The sequence below is a fragment of the Grammomys surdaster genome, unplaced genomic scaffold (assembly GCF_004785775.1).
Source record: "Grammomys surdaster isolate TR1022 unplaced genomic scaffold, NIH_TR_1.0 1036, whole genome shotgun sequence".
Taxonomy (NCBI): domain Eukaryota; kingdom Metazoa; phylum Chordata; class Mammalia; order Rodentia; family Muridae; genus Grammomys; species Grammomys surdaster.
In genome coordinates, this window is record NW_021605455.1 from 1,995,111 (window position 1) to 2,012,489 (window position 17,379).

The 17,379-nt window shown below is 35.8% G+C and overlaps 1 protein-coding gene across 10 annotated transcripts in view; it reads left to right on the plus strand.

Moving 5' to 3' along the window:
• Pias2 (protein inhibitor of activated STAT 2) overlaps positions 1-17,379 on the plus strand; it is a 78,056-nt gene that overhangs the window by 56,063 nt on the left and 4,614 nt on the right. For 6 of the 10 annotated variants that reach the window (XM_028783188.1, XM_028783189.1, XM_028783191.1 and 3 more), the window contains exons 11-13: positions 1,344-1,515; positions 11,202-11,341; positions 16,437-16,474. In XM_028783188.1, coding sequence (XP_028639021.1) covers positions 1,344-1,515; positions 11,202-11,341; positions 16,437-16,474 — 350 coding nt within the window. The remainder of the gene's footprint in view (positions 1-1,343; positions 1,516-11,201; positions 11,342-16,436; positions 16,475-17,379) is intronic. The other 4 variants (XM_028783195.1, XM_028783193.1, XM_028783194.1 and 1 more) reach the window with 2 other exon arrangements.

Here is a 17,379-nt window from a genome sequence, read left to right on the forward strand (position 1 = left end):
GGGGGGAATCACCATAACATGAGGTATTGTATTAAAGTGTCCCAGCAGTAAGAAGGTTTAGAACCACTAAACTAGATATACTTAACAAAATCCGTTCAGTGAGACCTTTAAGTGGCAAACATTTGAGTAAGATGTTTGATATTAACCTGTCTTTCACATGCATGCCCACATCTGTGCAGACATATATACATGCATGTGTATTACATAAACACACCTTTGAAACAGAAAGAATAGTAATTGTTTTGTATGTCTTTACAGGACCCAGTGTGGTCGGAGAGACTATATATTTCATTTATTAATCAGTGTGGCGACTGGTCATACATTAGCTGTTACTGAACAAATTCTTCCATTTCTTGGTGGAGGGATTCTGTAGCTTTAGTCACTCAGCCTGTGTACTTGTTTTTAGCTCCTTGCAATCATCTGCACTGAAGGGACATGCCAAAGGAGTTTAAGTTGAAATTCATGCACACATGCAACCTCTGAACTCATTTCCTTTGATTTTCTTCTGGCTCTGTTGAATTTCAAAAGAGCAATAACAGACTTTCTGAGTAAGAAGGGAAAATAAAGACTTTCCAGAATGTTACTTGTTCTCTTGTGATCGTCACAGAATTCTTAGGCCTCACATTGCCAAGTTTGCCCACATTAGTGTAAAAAGTGTAGACAGGTAAGATTTTATTGATTAATGTCTGATGGGTTTTCCCTAAGGAAATAGCATTCATTTTTAATAGATTATAGAGAATAATGTTATATAATATGACAAATGTGATTGCTTGTATAAACTGAATGGGTGATGACTAGATGATTCATGTCATAGTAACTTAGTTTACTAATTTTGGACTTTTATATGATCACTGTTGTTGAAATGTCTGATTCTAACTCAGTGCTGCTCCATATAAAAAAAGTATGCAGCTACTGGAACTGCATACCGTTGAGAACTGATGTCTCTGACTTAATACTACCACATATGTATGTGATGAAAACGCAGAGCTGGTCACATTCTATACTCTCGTCCCATGGCATAAGACCAGTTTTCTAATCCTCATGTTCTGTCTGTACAATGATTGCTAACCTTGAAAGACAGCATGAGTAGCCCCAGGTTCTGTACTAGTACTAACCCACTGATAGAACTGGAGAGATCATGCTGTGGAGGAGACTTCTGACCTCAGGAATAGCCCTGGCAGTCCTTACTTAATGTCGAGCAGATACATTAGTTCCTGCTAAAGAAAAATGGTTTCCTTAGCTGTGTATTGTCATATATAGATGCAGACATTTAAGACTCCTATAGCTAGCTTTTGTTATATCTATGATATTTCTTTTTTTTTTTTCTGTTTATCTATGTCCAGGTTCAAGTGTCTTTAGTAAACCTTGTTCAGTGACTGTAGCCAGTGATGCAAGCAAGAAGAAGATAGATGTTATTGATCTAACAATAGAGAGCTCTTCTGATGAAGAGGAAGACCCTCCCACCAAAAGGAAATGCATCTTTATGTCGGAAACACAAAACAGTCCAACCAAAGGGTTTGTCAACTTATAGTTCACTACTGTTCATTGCACTTAAAACAAGTTGTTCTTGGAATGGTTTTGAAATACCCGTGTGAGAAGTAACTATAGAAAACAATTTTCATCTGCGTTGGTACAGTTGAAATATTTTCAAGTAAGCACATTATTTATAGGAGATCAAATTTTGCTGAAAATATTCAACATGTCTGGGACGTGGGAGTTTAAGTATTTTTGCCTTGTGTTACATTCTTGAACCTGTTCACAATGGACTTGACATCTCAGTCCAGTGTAAGGAAGTTGGTATAATGGAATGTAGATGCAGGAGGTTTTTGAGGACAAATCCGTTTCTGGCACTTCCGTATACTTGTCAGTTGATTTTGGTTATAATCCTTGATTTTAACCTACTTTTTGTTGTGTTAATATGAGGAAGAATAATGCCTGCTTCATAGGATCACTGCTAGGTTTTCATGAGATTATAGAAGAGCTTGGCCACCATGTGAGGAATGCGATAGTTCCTTAATGAAAATCCATCTTCTTTCCTTTCCACTTTACAGAGCAGGATATGGGCAAGTAGATGGGTGCATCTTACCATGTACTTTCTATGACTAACACAGTGAAGCTCAGACCTTTACGACAAGACAGATCAGACAGATCCTTCTCACAGAGAGCTCTTGACACCTGTGAATTGTTTTGACAGTCCATGATTACATTCTTAAAGCTGTATGTGCTAGTCTCCTCTCTGTCCTTAATCTATTTAGTATTTTCTGCCGCATTCTTTTTCAATGAAACAAAATATCCATTTTAAGTATGTATCACGAAGTTGTTTGTTCACCATTCCAAGTCAGTTTTAGCATATTTTCAACATGAAAAAATGCATACAATCACTTATTTGTTTTTCTGCATCTCCTAGATGTAGTCAACATAACTTTTCTATTACATTTCTGAATTTCCTGTTCTGGACATTGTATATAAATGAATTATATCCTTAGTATACTTCAGATTCCTTTTTATAATTCTTTATAGGTACTTTGAAACAAGTTTTAATAGCTATGTTTTAGACTTAAAACTTTTCAGCTGCTTTCTGAACTATTAAGGCACTCACTCTTCTCAGTCAGATATGGTAGCTAGTACCTGTGATATCAGTACTTCAGAGGCAGACACAAGTAAATCTCCATGAGTCTAAGATGAGTCTAAGACCAGCATTAGACTTCTTTCCTCCCCCACCCCCCCAATCAAATGTCTGTCCAGCCAGGGCATTAAACAGGGGTCCGGGAAGGTCACCTGAAAGAGAAGATGGGGAAAACAGGTGAACGCAAAGAATGGTGATCTGTCTGTAGTGATCAAATCACTGATTTTACTTTTTTCTCACAGGGTTTGATACACAAAAAGGCAGGATGTGGGGAAGGGGATGACGCAGGAGCATAGGTGTTCAGGGAGAGTACAGGTATCTTCCAGAACAGAGTGTCAGCTGGATGAAGGTTCAGGGGACAGATCACTATGACTCCGCCTGTGATTCACTTGTCCTTATCTAAGTTGGTTATATCCACCAAGGCTACCTATCTACAAGGTCTATGACTATTCAGGCTGGTAATTTTCTACCAAAGCTGCTTGTTTACAATAGCCTATAGCCATCTGTTTCAGTGTTTTTTCACAGAGACCCAAGACTTTGTGTTAGCAGGCATGTATGTCAGGCCTATTGCTGATTTTAGGCCTTCAGTGTTCAAGCAGGGCTGCCCCTGACAATCAAAAACAAAAGGACAACAACAAAAAAACTAAAATAAACTATTTATATTCCAGGTTTGATTTATATATCATAGTATAAGTATGAGATTATATTTCCTGCTACCTATTTAATTAGAATAATTTTTTTATTTTTAGTGTCAGAAAGTGAGAAAAATACCTTAGGGTTTTTTCCCTTCTATATGCTGATTATTGGGACAGTTTGTTTAATACTTCTGAAAATTAAATGATGAACAAATGAAGATACAGTTTTGAAGTGCTTAGTGAAGTATAGAATCAAGACTGTGGATGCTTAAATATTCTAGATTTTGCTTTATCATTTTAAATATAATTAAATGTTTTAGAATTACAACAGAGTTTCACACTTTTTCTATTCTTTTTATTGTTTTTCGAGACAGGGTTTCTCTGTGTAGCCCTGGCTGTCCTGGAACTCACTCTGTAGACCAGGCTGGCCTTGAACTCAGAAATCCACCTGCCTCTGCCTCCCAAGTGCTGGGATTAAAGGCGTGCACCACCACTGCCCGGACACACTTTTTCTATTCATGATCAGTTTCTGAGAAATTTTTATGTGATCCCAGGAATATGAACTAAGTATACAAATTGAAAATTTACTGATACTAAGTCATAAACTTTTAGAAACAGTGTTGTATAATAATAATAATAATAATAATAATAATAATACAACTTTACTGTTTATGGAAACATTGCATTCTAATGAAATAGTTTTGCCTATTTTTAAAAAATAAAAAGAATTAATTAATTGAGTGGCTACGGAGATGGCTCAGTGGGTAAACTAATTTCCCTTACAAGAGTGTTCACCATCTGAATTTAAGTCCCCACCACCCATATAAAAGTCTGACCTATGCATCTGTGACCTCAGTGGTGTTTCTGGAGGAATAGATAGGCGGATCCGAGAATCTTGGTGGCCACCTAGTCTAGCAGAATCAGTGAGCTCAAGGTTCAGTGACAGAGCCTGAAGGTGATTGAGAACCATGCCTTGATGACCACTTCTGGCCTCCATTGACACAGGAGAATACACACACACACACACACACACACACACACACACACACACACATTAAGTTTGGTTAAATGTTTGATATTGCTGAATATAGAACATACCAGTGCTAAAATACCCATTCACATAGATACATAGTACAAAATTATATAAGTATGTTAACACCAGAAATTGTTGGAAATATTTTCCTAATTTTACCCTAACATCCATTTAATGTTTTCTTAAATGCACCTCAAATGAACAACTCTAAAAGAAATAGTTGTAGTCAAACTTGCAGTTCAATACTATTCAAAGATGTTTTAATTGACATACTGAAGGATAGTGCTATAAAAATGAAATTTTGTTTTCCTTAATTAAATACTATATTCCTACTACATATGTGTAGTAGAGATATAGCAGTTCACACTAGGGATGGATCTGAGCCAAGGTGTTTAGGGTGGCATCAGTTAGCATAGTGTAACTACAGCCTTAACATTTGAGGTTTAATGATGATGGCAGCATTGGTTAGTGTTACCAGAAACACCTTGAATTCATTATGTATTCAATTACAAATTAAATTTCAGTTGTTACCCAGAACCTTTTCCTGTTTATCCATCAGAGACATTACCCATAGTTTCAGAACCCATTTAGAATATGAGGAAAGTTGAGTTGCAGGTGTTAGAGATCATCTCATGTATGGCTGAGAATTGCATAGTGATGTTGACTCAAGGTCTACTATGTGTGTCCTGCTCTCTGTGCTGACCAATCCTTGAGGATGAGATAGAACTGAAGGAATGGCACGTATAGTATGTGACAAAAGTTCAAAATGACTACAGCATGCAGAAGAATAGAGTTTATACGTACATTTAACATTGCTAAATATAAGGTGGAAATTGTAATGATAGCAAGAATACTTGAAAGTTTTTAATCTAAAGGTCTTCATAAAGTTTAGCTCAGCTGTTTCTAAAGTTGAAATAATCCTTAATACCTGAATCATATTTGCACAACAAACAAAAATGAACATATAGAGATATAAATGAGAATTCTAAGATCAATCTTAGAAAGTTAGCAATTATTATTAAAGTGATATTCACTACAGTTAATGTAGAATTCATTCTATGAGTTCTTTAGTATTGGAAACTACATTGATAAAAATGATTTTTGTTATAAGGACAATTATCTAGATTTCCTAATAGATGCTTTGAAAGTATTCAATAAATGTCTCCTGATAGAAATTTTATTGTCTTTCAAACGTCTGAATTCACTAAATGGTGATGGTGGGCTCACTGCTTAAAACAAGTTTGTATTAGACTGTTTCAGGAGAAGCCTAGTGTTTAGCACTCATACCATATCATTTGTGTTTCATTTAGGGCATGTGACTGTACTTAGTATTTTAGCCAGTGCTGATAATTGAGAAATGCCCTTGGATACAGCCAAGAGGAGAAAGCAGGAGAGTGAGTAGTGGAGCTTAGAATGTGATAGATGGTGGGTGTCAGGTCTGAAGGTATGAAGCCAAGAAAGAGACTCTCACAATTACTCTGATTCTTAAAGTATTAGCTGGCTGGATTTTTTTTCTTTGTATGACATTTAACAGAGTTTGGACCAGTAGAAGAAATATAAATGGGAAAACTTACTGACCACTGATAGTTGATGTTTTGTGTTAAAATCTCATTTTCTGAGAGCTGAAGAGAAGTGGCTTAGTGATTGCTGTTACACCTTATTGCTGTTGCAGAGGACCTGGGTTCTGTTCCCAGCACCCACATGTTGGTTCACAACTGTCCATAACTCCACATCCAGCTGTTGTGATAGCCTCTTCTGGCCCCCACGGGGACCAGGCACTCGTGTGGTATATTTAACATGCAAGCAGCACACTCATACAATTGAAATAACTTTTTAAAAACAATTTCTTAAATCTTTTTTTGTTAAGTCAGAGTAGAGCCATCTGCCATGGTGTCAGCTTCTACTGAGGTTGATAACCTTGTTCCCTGCTGGCTCTTCTGCTTTTAGTGTTTTCTTTCTCATCATTTATTTTCTTTCTTATATCACAATGTCTGGACGTTTTAGGTTTTTAGGTTTTTAACTGCTGATTTAAGGGAGAATAAGCAAATGAAGAATAGAGAACGAGAAATCAGAAAACTTACTATAACTTAGACAATAAGAATTACATTAGCCATTTAAGTTTTAAGAGGTATATTTTAGTTTTAGTAAAAATTATAAGTATTTTTTTTTTCAGAGAACTAAGAAGCAAGTAGAACACTTCTCACGTAGAGAGAATTTTACTGTCACTATTTTGATAGTAATCTGAAGCAGAGCCCTTTTACTGCACCTTTATAACTCCTGTCTGATGAAACTTGTAGCATAGAAGCATGTAGAGAACTTGTAAAAACTGACTTTAGAGCTGGGCAGTGGTGGTGCACGCCTTTGATCCCAGCACTTGGGAGGCAGAGGCCAGCAGATTTCTGAGTTCAAGGCCAGCCTGGTCTACAGAGTGAGTTCCCGGACAGCCAGGGCTACACAGAGAAACCTGTCTCGAAAAAAAACAAAACAAAACAAAAAACAAAAAAAAAAAACCTGACTTTATATTATGCTCCTTCCCAGCTCTTAAGAGTCTACGTGGCTGGCTGCTTTGTTGTTGTCCATGATGCTCCAGAAGTAGGGAGTCAACAGTAAAGCTATTAAATGTGTTTGTCTCTTAGTTGGGAATAGGTAAGAGCTGCTGACGATCTCAATTTCTTTTCTGCTTGTATGATTAGAGCGGGAACCCAGAGTGAACTTCCAAGTATATGAATGATAACTGTCAACTCATTTTCAGACACCTAGATCTGGACCACATATGATTTCTATATTATTTCTGGTATACAACATGATTTAAAATACTAATGCTTACTGTAGAGCTGCATTCTGGCAATTTACTGTTATATTATTATGTAAACTTATAAAAATTTAGAACAAGTACATTTGCTTAATATGTACATATACTTGTGTATATATGAGTCCTATGAGGAATTGAATAACATTTTAAAAGTTAAAAATAATTTTATTAAATTTTAGCATCAGAATTTAACACCATTACTTGAAGATGACATACCCATCTTCATTTCTCTGTGGAATTTCTAATTTCTAATTCATGTCTATAAATACATATATATTTGGATACATAGCTATCCCTTTTTTTCTTTTTTTTTTTGTTTGTTTGTTTTTTGATATAGGGTCTCATATTTTGTTTTGTTTCAAATTATTTTTTACTCTTAGGACTGCAGGCCTATACTACCCTAGCTAGCAAGTTGGATTTATAATGATAGTTATAAAGGTCAAGCAGTAGGAATTAATCAGCACTGAATTATTTACCATTAGCCATCTTTAATGAGATTTTAATGATTTACTAATAGGGGTCCCCATTAGGTTTTTGTATTTTTGTATATTTCAGTCTTTTGGGCATGAGAGAAATGGACTAGATATACATTAATTAGGTATTACTATAGGGGCATACAATAGGGAATAACTAGGGTATAGTTACATTCAAATCAAACAAAACCAGTCTCAGTGTCAGATACCTGAGATTCATGATCTAGGCTCTAATGGCCTTTACTCCTCCTGCTCTGTCCTCTACAGCACACACAACTTGTTTCATAAACTCAGCCTTCTCCACTCTGCACCCACTGCTGTTCTTGACAGTTGTTGCATGGTACTAGCATCTCCAAAATGCTGGACTTTGGCATTGCAATTGGGCTGTGCCTTCAACAGCCTGGCTTCCTTTCAGTAACTCCAACCGTGCCACGTGGTGACAAACCTCAGTTGCTCTCTGTGGCACTTTCTTGCCTTCCTTCCATACTCCCTCAACTGCAATCATGAGATGTAGTCTCAACCCTCCTGGACAACAGTTGATCCTGAGAAAGTACTCCCAGATTTAGATCCTTGGTGATGCTGGTATCTTCTTAATCACTGTTAATTTCTCAGCTTTAGCTAACCAGCATCAATTGTTCCAGGAAAGGTTTCATTTCCTTGGTGCTAAACTCTTGCCAGTCACCGCTGATTCTTCAGCCCCCACTGATCAGAAGCACAGATTTTTAATTCACCAAATTGAATGAGCCTGATAGTCTGTCCAGTCTTTGAGGTACTGTGAGACTTCCCTCTGAAACTTCACAAGCGAGGCTTCCATCATCCATATTCTTAATATTCTTGTCTTCTGAGCCTCTATACAGCAGCAGCCCTAAGCTTCTATACAGCAGCATCCCTGAGCTTCTATACAGCAGCAGCCCTGAGCCTCTATACTGCAGCAGCCTTGAGCTTCTATACAGCAGCAGCCCACTGAAACTCTGAGTAGGCAGGCAATGGATTTTCCAGCCCAGAGATCTGATGTCTCCATAATTCTTCCAACAACACATGACCTGGTCTGGTCTATCACAGCAATAACACAGTACCTGTAACAAAACACCATGACTAAAAGTAACTTGCGAAGATAAGGATTTGTTTCAGCTCGCAGTTCTCTAATACAGTCTATTGTTGAAAATCAGAACAGAAGACTAAAGGTGGGAACTGAAGCGGAATCCACAGAGGAGCACTGCTTGCTGGCTTATGGTCCATGGTATAAGCCATGAGTAACAGCTTGCTTTTTTATAAAACCTGGGATCACTTGCCCAGGGATAGTGTTACCCACAGTGGGCTTGTCCATCCCATATCAATCATCAGTGGAGAAAGTGGAGAAAGTGGCCCACTGTACAGTATGATGGAGGCTTAGGTGAAGTTCTCTCCTCCCAGATCACCTTAGTCTGTGTCAAGTGGACAAAAATTAACCATCACACCAGGTTTTTGTATTTCCATAAATATAACGTATTTCCTAGACTTCCTACCTTGGTCAGTTTTTTTTCTAAGATGTCTGAACCCTGACCTTATTACTTACTTTTTGGCGTTGCGTTAATTACCAGTACAGTCATCCACGTACTGAAAACAACTTTGTTTTCTGTATTTCTAGTATCTTTTTTTTTTTTTTTACAAATGTAGCAGATAGGCATTTTTTAGTGTCTTCATATAGCAACACAAGCTAGTTTTAGAAGGACCCTTGAGCTTAACTAGATTCTGATTACTAAAGATTTTGACATTAAGTCAAGATTATATAAATGTTTATTTGTTAAATTTAGACTGAAGAATTCCATGCAGGCATGATAGAGCGCGTTTCAGCTGTTGAAATGATATCTAGATGTCCTGATTACCATCCTGGTTCTGCCTTGGCACCATGGTTCTTAGAGTTTCTAAGGAAGTTGTACTTTCCTTTTCCTTTTTTCCCTTCTCCATGACCCTTTCTTTTGGCCCTACCTCCTTATCCACCCCCACCCACTTGGTTCTTTTGTTTGTTTGGTAAAGAATGACCTTGGACTTTACTTATGTCTCTGCCTCTCCGATGCTGCTGGTGCTAGGATTGCAGACTTTTTCACCAAGTCTAGCCTTGTGTAGCGTTGGGGTTGAAGACAAGGCTTCATCCATGCCAGGCAGGTTCTCTCCCAGCTGTGGTATATCCCTGGCCCAGAGAATTATGCTTAGTTCCTTAAATACATGAAAATATTTATCTTACAGCATACTAGTTGTCTCCCTAAGCTAAGAAAAAAAGTCTGGAAAATATGAATGTGAAACCTCTCTTTAAACCTAGCCTTTCAAACATATACTCAGTTTTTAGGTATGTTGCTTCTTGGAATTATAGTCTTTTTGTTTTGTTTTGTTTTGTTTTGGTTTGGTTTTTTGAGACAGGGTTTCTCTTTATAGCCCTGTCTGTCCTGGAACTCACTCTGTAGACCAGGCTGGCCTCAAACTCAGAGATCCACCTGCCTCTGCCTCCCAAGTGCTGGGATTAAAGGCGTGCGCTGCCAGTGCCTGGCTGAAATTATAGTCTTAATTATATAGTATTCATATATTTTATATGAAATAAACTCTAAGGTATTTATTTGCTGTGTGTCTGATTTGTATTTGTAGTAGCCTGAATAGTGTATTTCAAAGGTATAAGCCCTCTTAGAAAAGTAGGTAGTATGTCATGGTAGCTATCATTTTTATTTCTGAATACCATAAAGATTTTAAATCCTGAGGATTGGTTATCTTGTCTTAATTTCTGATTGTATTGTTGTATCACCAGGCTGACTAGCTTTTAGGATTGGTTAATTTTGTTCAGATCATTTCTGTTTTTTTCAAATTGGATTTGTAATTGAATAGACTGATTGAGCTGGTGTTAGTAGCTTCATACAGATATTCTTATTCAAAAACCTTTTTGTTGTTTTCTTTTTTTTGAGATAGGATCTTACTGTGTAGTCTTGGCTGTAGTGGAATTCACTATGTAAATCATGCTGTTAGGAAATGCTGGGATTAAAAGCCTGTGCCACTGACCCAGCAGTTAAACCTTAACAGCCCTCTATTTTAGTCTCAAATTTCTTTATACATAAATTATTATCCATATATGTGTGTGTTTATGTGTGCACACACACTTTGTACATTAGCATAAAATATACATAATGTACATTTCTATTGTGAATTAAAGTATTCCTTTACAGCAGTGGTTCCCAATCTTGCTAATGCTGTGACCCTTTAATACAATTCCTCATGTTGTGATAACCCCCAACTGTAAAATTATTTTGTTGCTAGTTGGTAACTGTAGTTTAACTACTGTTACGAATTGTAATGTAAGTACCTGATATGCAGGATATCTGGATATGTGACTCTTGTGAAAGTTTCACAACCCAGAGGTTGAGAACTGCTGCTTTACCATATATTTTATTTAATTCCACTTTGCTCCTATGCCAACAGCTAGTGTTGAGAAGCCGGATGTATTCATGTTGGAATGAAGGCTGTTAGGAAAGATTAGATATAGAAGTTGTGTAGTGGATGGCTGCCATATACTTGCACTGACAGTGCCCAGTGGTTCAACTCTTCTCTCCTGTGAACTAACAGCCAGATTATTTGTAATTTCCCGTACTATTTAAAACAGGGTTCTCATGTATCAGCCATCTTCTGTAAGGGTGCCCAGTGTGACTTCAGTTGATCCTGCTGCTATCCCACCTTCATTAACAGACTACTCAGTACCATTCCACCACACGCCAGTGTCAAGCATGTCATCAGATTTGCCAGGTATGTGAGCACTTTGTTTGTTTTAGTTGCACTCTTTTTAGTCTTAATCAGTAGAACAAATATATTTAATTTTGAATGCAAATGCTAAAAGAAATTTCAAGGCTTCATATTAGAAGTAGTACTGTCTTAGCATTTCATATTCTAGTTTGTAATTAATGAGAATCCACAGATTTCTGATAATAGGGTATACAGGAGTAGGAAATTTTTATAGAATCATAGAGAATTTGCACTTAGGCTTTTGTTTTTTAAAGTTTTTTTATTTTATACACACACACACACACACACATACACACACATACACACACACACTGTGTTGCAGTCTTCACACACAGCAGAAGAAGGCATCAGATTCCATTAAAGATGGTTGAGAGCCACCATGTGGTTGCTGGGAATTGAACTCAGGACCTCTGGAAGAGCAGCCAGTGCTCTTAACCACTGAGCCATCTCTCCAGCCCCATACTTGGGCTTTTTTGGAAGCTTCATTGCTATGGGACAGTTTCCTCAGAAGTCTTTGTCTTTTCATATTTTTCATCAGTCCAAGTCTTCTGAGCAAAGTACATCATGTATTCCTGACTTCTACCTATGAATCATTTTAATTTAATATATCACCTTCCTGTTTTCTGGAAGTTGATTTTTGATCTGCAGCTTATTTTTGTATTCTTGTCCTTATTAAGACTGTAAGCAAGTGCGTATGCTTTGAATAAAATATATACTTTTAAAAGTAATTGGTATTGCCTATCCCTATGTAGTCTTGCTTCTTGAACTTAGTTTTATTTGTATAAAATGTAACGGAAAAGAGTAGATTAAAAATAATATCAACTGAAAATGTCTTAAAACACACACACACTCATAGACATTTAAGACTAGCATATGTGTTTCATGTATAGTTTATGATTTTGTATTTTTCACTTTCTTTGTGAAACCAACTAACACCAGTCAGAACACATTGATCATACATATTCATTGTATACAGGGCTCTACTAAGGAGAGATGTGAGGGCTCATTGTCTCAGGACAAAATTCTCAACAATCATGTGTTGAAACCTTGGTTAAGTTGTTGAGTAAATAATCATCATCTTCATATGTGTTAGAAATAAATATTTCTAAAGGGTTTACTTTTTAGACTATCAATTCAAAGTCTTGGAAAAAAGTTATTGAACATTTATTTTTACCAAAGTGACTATTTAGCAGTGATTCAGGAAAAAAAAGTATGAATGTTTAGTCCTACTGAGTTTTCAAATTATGAGAATGTGAGTGCTTTTTTAATTTGGGAACATGTATATTCTGAATTTGAGTATAAAAGAAAGATTTTTTTGTTTTGTATTGTTTTGTTTTTTTTGCGTGTTGTATGTCTTAAATGTGCCTGAACTTTGTATTTTATAAAATTAATTGAAGCTTATAGAAGTCATACTTATACTTAAGGCTGATAAATAGCCAATATAAGCTAATATTCTGATTGTTAAATACTGAAAAACTTTTTTAGCAGTTGATAAACTTAAATAGAATAGAGTCAGTTTTTCTCAGATATTAAAAGTTATGTAGCAATTAGCTACCTAAGAAGTTTAAATTTTACTTCTGTTTTACTGTAATGTACTTTTTGTTAATTAGTGATTGGGTATATAATTTTTTATGTAAGTAGTCATAATGTGCAGTTTTGGTATTGATAAATTAAATAGTTTTATAGTAAAACTTGAACACCAAGAATGGAGAGAAGACAGTTTTCATAGATTCTAACATTCCTTTTAAACATCATAAATCTGAATCTTCTGAATCTGCAGGAGAACAAAGAAGAAATGATATTAATAACGAAGTGCAGCTTGGAACATCTTCTGATACTGTGCAACACTGAAAATAAAATAAAACATAATTTGTATTTATGGAGTGGAAAAGAGCTTGATTCTTTCAAGAAAAAAATATGTCTGCCTTATTATTGTTAGTGCCATATTTTCAGGTGTGAATGAATGGTGCTTAAAAGTTGTATGGTTAAAATTTCAAAGTGCTAACACCTTTATATTCTTAACTACGTAGCATGTATGCTTTGTGAAGTTCATGGCTCAAGTCAGGACAAATTGTGTGATTGCCAGTGGGGATGAAAAGCAAATAATCAGTCCAATTTATTAACAAAGCATCTAAAATTTAAAAATTACAACTTCATTAATGTTAATTAAAACACCTGATTCTATTAGACTTCTAACAGCACTTTTTTTAAAAGTAAAAAAAAGTCAGAGCATTTTTAATTGAAGTACTTGAAGGCAAAAAATAACCCCTGTCAGTAATATACTGTTGGAGTTGAAAGATGATAAAGTAATTTTGCTAACAAGGGAATAAAATTTCACTATGATGAAACTATTTCATAAGCAAAACAGTGTACTTAAGTGACAAAAAATGTTGATGATAGCCTACTCTTTTATTAGTAGGAATAACTTTGAAACACTCGGAAATGTTTTCATTAAGGAGTAGACACATTTAAATTGTTTGGATTTTGTGAGATGCTGGAAAGACAATCTAAAATTTCAACCAATCTAAAAAAAATGTTTATATATCTTGATAAGCTATTGTGTAATTAGTAGTATATGTAGTTATCTGTGGGTGAGATAGCAAAACAAATAGATCAAAAATAAAAGCTTTTCTAAATAGATTTTTATATTTGCTGGGACACATGAAGTCAGCAAAGAGAATCACAGTACATCTGCAAAGCTGGGTTGGAAGAACTAATATTGGAAAACCTTGGCCCTCAGTGTACATTTTGTAATAATAGAGTGTAGAAACCGTTGGAATATTTTATCAAACTTACATGTTTACTTAGAGTCATGACGTGGCCGCAGTTGGACATTGGGACGAATGAGCATTCTCAAATGAGTTATTTGAATTTGTGGTAGATCTTCTGAAATGGTAATGCCTTCTTTAGCTTTTATTTATTTTATTATAAAATAGAATGAGCAACCAACACTGCATGTGGTGAGCCAGACATGGTGATTTCTGCATATGAGCCCTGCACTTAGGAAGCAGGCGTAGGTGGTCTTTGAGTTCAGTGTGCCATCCTGTGCTATGGAGTAAAGCCCTGCTTGACAAAATCAAACCAAACCAACAATAAAAACCTAAAAAGCAGGAGCTGAATCTACGATTTGACGCACTAATTAAGAGCATTTTCTGTTCCTGCAGAGGGCTTGAGTTGATTTTATAGTGCTCTACCCACATGCCAGCTCACCAGCACCTTTAACTCCAACTCTGTGGTATCCAGTGCTCCTCCTCCTGATCACTGTGCGTGCCCATACACATGTGCATTGAGTGTACATGTACATGCATGCATACTAAAAACGTCTTTAAAAAGTAGAAGCTTTTTGTAAAAATGAACAAAAACTATTACACTGCTAAGGGTGAAACAACAATGAATAAAATCAACCCAGTTTATTAAATGATATTCCAATAAATCTTGAAGTTTTGATCAGTGGTGGAACCATTAGCTATAAAACTCTCAAAAGGTATATAAAGGCTAGACAGGTTTGAATTGCTATTTAAAAGCTGACAGATTGATTGAATAATTTAAAGTGTTATCCTTATTTAAATACATTATTTTCTGGTTATCATTTTAATGGGTAAATCATTGCAACAGTGGATTATGATTTACTTTGTTCATCAGACTAAACTGCTATATCATGTAGCTAGTAACAGATCATACTAACAAGTTTTAAAAAGTGCTTTAGAAATTGTTTCCATAATTCCTTCCAAATTGTGGGGGTTTTAGCTTGTATGATGATAAGTGTTCAAAATATTCTCATTTGTAAATAAGGAAATAATGATACTTTAATTTTTTTAGTTAAATTATTTATAGTTTTTATTGAATGTGTCCATTATCTTTCTTACTAATCTCTGTTTTTATAGTGATAAAGTATTAGACTTCACTCCACATGGTTGCTATATTAATGCCAGCATATAAAAGTTCATGAGAGCAGGGCAGTGATGGTGCACACCTTTCATCCCAGCTCTTGGGAGGTAGAGATATGTGGGTCTCTGGGTTGAGGCCAGCATGATCTAGAGTGAGTTCCAGGTGTTCCAGTGAGTCCCAGAGTAAGCCTGCCTCAACAAGACAACCACCAACCAACCAACCAACCAACCAACCAAAGCACTGGGAAGAGAATAAAAAGATCCAGATATAAGGTTGTTCCAATAGGTTGATTGATTTTTCTTTTTTTTTTTTAAATAGGATCTCACTGTGTAGCCATGGCTGGCCTGGAACTCATAGAGATCTGCCTGTCTCTGTATCCCACATGCTGTGCAACATTGCTCTAATTTAATGGCCTATACTCAATATTTGGTTCCTTTTTTTAATGTCTTAAAATAATTTAAAAGCATTTGATCACACAGGGAAGTCTTCAGGAAGTAGACTTTAAGGATTTTTGCTAGACTTTTCAGATGTGAAGTTTTTTTTTTTTGTATACCTTATTGTTACTTGAATACTTATTTTAAGAAAATCTTTTTCACATTTCTATTTTCAAAATGTAGTTGTAGAATTTGAGTTTCTTTGTTTAGGGCATTGTATTAGGTGAGAACCTATTAACTATTACAGTACCTTGTTGGTAAATAGCAGTTCCCAAGTGCTTGCTCTGTACAGAGCTCTGTAGAACTCTTCGATGTGGGAATGGGCAGACAGTTAGCTCCTGATTAAGTAAATATCTGTTAAAGAATTGGTATTTTTAGATTAATGTGTATTTCTTTAAAATAAATATAAAATATCTTAAGAACCTAAATAGGTTGTTTTCTTAATGGTCCAAAGATAATTATGATTTTTACTGTTTTTTACTCTAAGTGACAAAAGAAAAGATTTGGTTTAAGTAGTCCAACTCTGAAAAGTTTTGGACTGCTGTTTTTAAGTTGCTGGGAAGCAGTTTTTTCCAGTTGCTTGGTCAAAAAAAAATGTATTCATCTTTGGGTTTTAGATGCATTAAATATAACTAGCTATGACTATAGAACTTCACTGTGGCGGAGAAGTGAGCATTTACCACAGGTGTTTCTTGGCTTATAAATGCAGACTGATCTTGGGAAATAATTTGTCTCCAAAATATGAGACAACTATTAACAAAGCATTTTTGTTTTAGGTTTGGATTTTCTTTCCCTTATTCCAGTTGATCCCCAGGTATGTATCCTGAATTTAAGCAACTAATTTGTATTTAATTGTTGATTATGTCATACTAACTAAATATGACCAGTTGCATAAAATCAGGACAGTAAATTCTCATGTGGCTAGAAAGGAAGTACTATATAAATATCACAATTTTAATTGAAAGAATAAAGTTACTATTGTTCAATTTATTATTTATTGATCTTATTAAACTTTATTTTTATGGAACATTTCTTACAAATCTCTGAGTGATTAGAATGAGTAAAAGCAATACTAAGTGCATAGAACTTAAGATTTTATACACTAAAACACTTATATAAAACCATCAACTAAAGCTCATCCAGTTTGGATCACTGACTGAGATTGGATCATTGTTTGAAAGACAGTCAGAGTCAAACTTTGAAAAGGCTTCAATTGAAAGTTGCAGTATTGGCTGTTCTCAATCAAAGAAAAGAAATTCTAGGAGTATCCCAGAGTTCCAACCTTAAGACTGCGTGGTGAGCATGGATTTCGTGACAGTCTTTAACAGCAGAGGCAAAACACAGAAAGCGACAGGGGCAAGGTGGAGCAGCAAAAGAAAGTACTTGAGGCACAGATGTGGCACCTAGGGAGAGGTGGAAGACCTGGCCTGTCTCATCAGCTTCAGAACTGACTGACCACAGGGTCAGTGTGAGCCTCCTATTTCAGTGTCGGCATCTGATTGCACAAAGAGCACAGGAAATTTGAGCCCAAGATCTGTGCGGACTAAGCATTTTCTACTCACCCTAACTTGACTTTGTTATATGAGTGAGCTCTTCCTTATAGGGGAGTTAACATATTTTTCTAGAATGTAAGTTGTTCAAGTTTAAGAGAATTACATACTTTCATGTGAACAATGCTTTGAAAGGAAAAAAATCTTGGAACCCATGGTTTTTATTTCA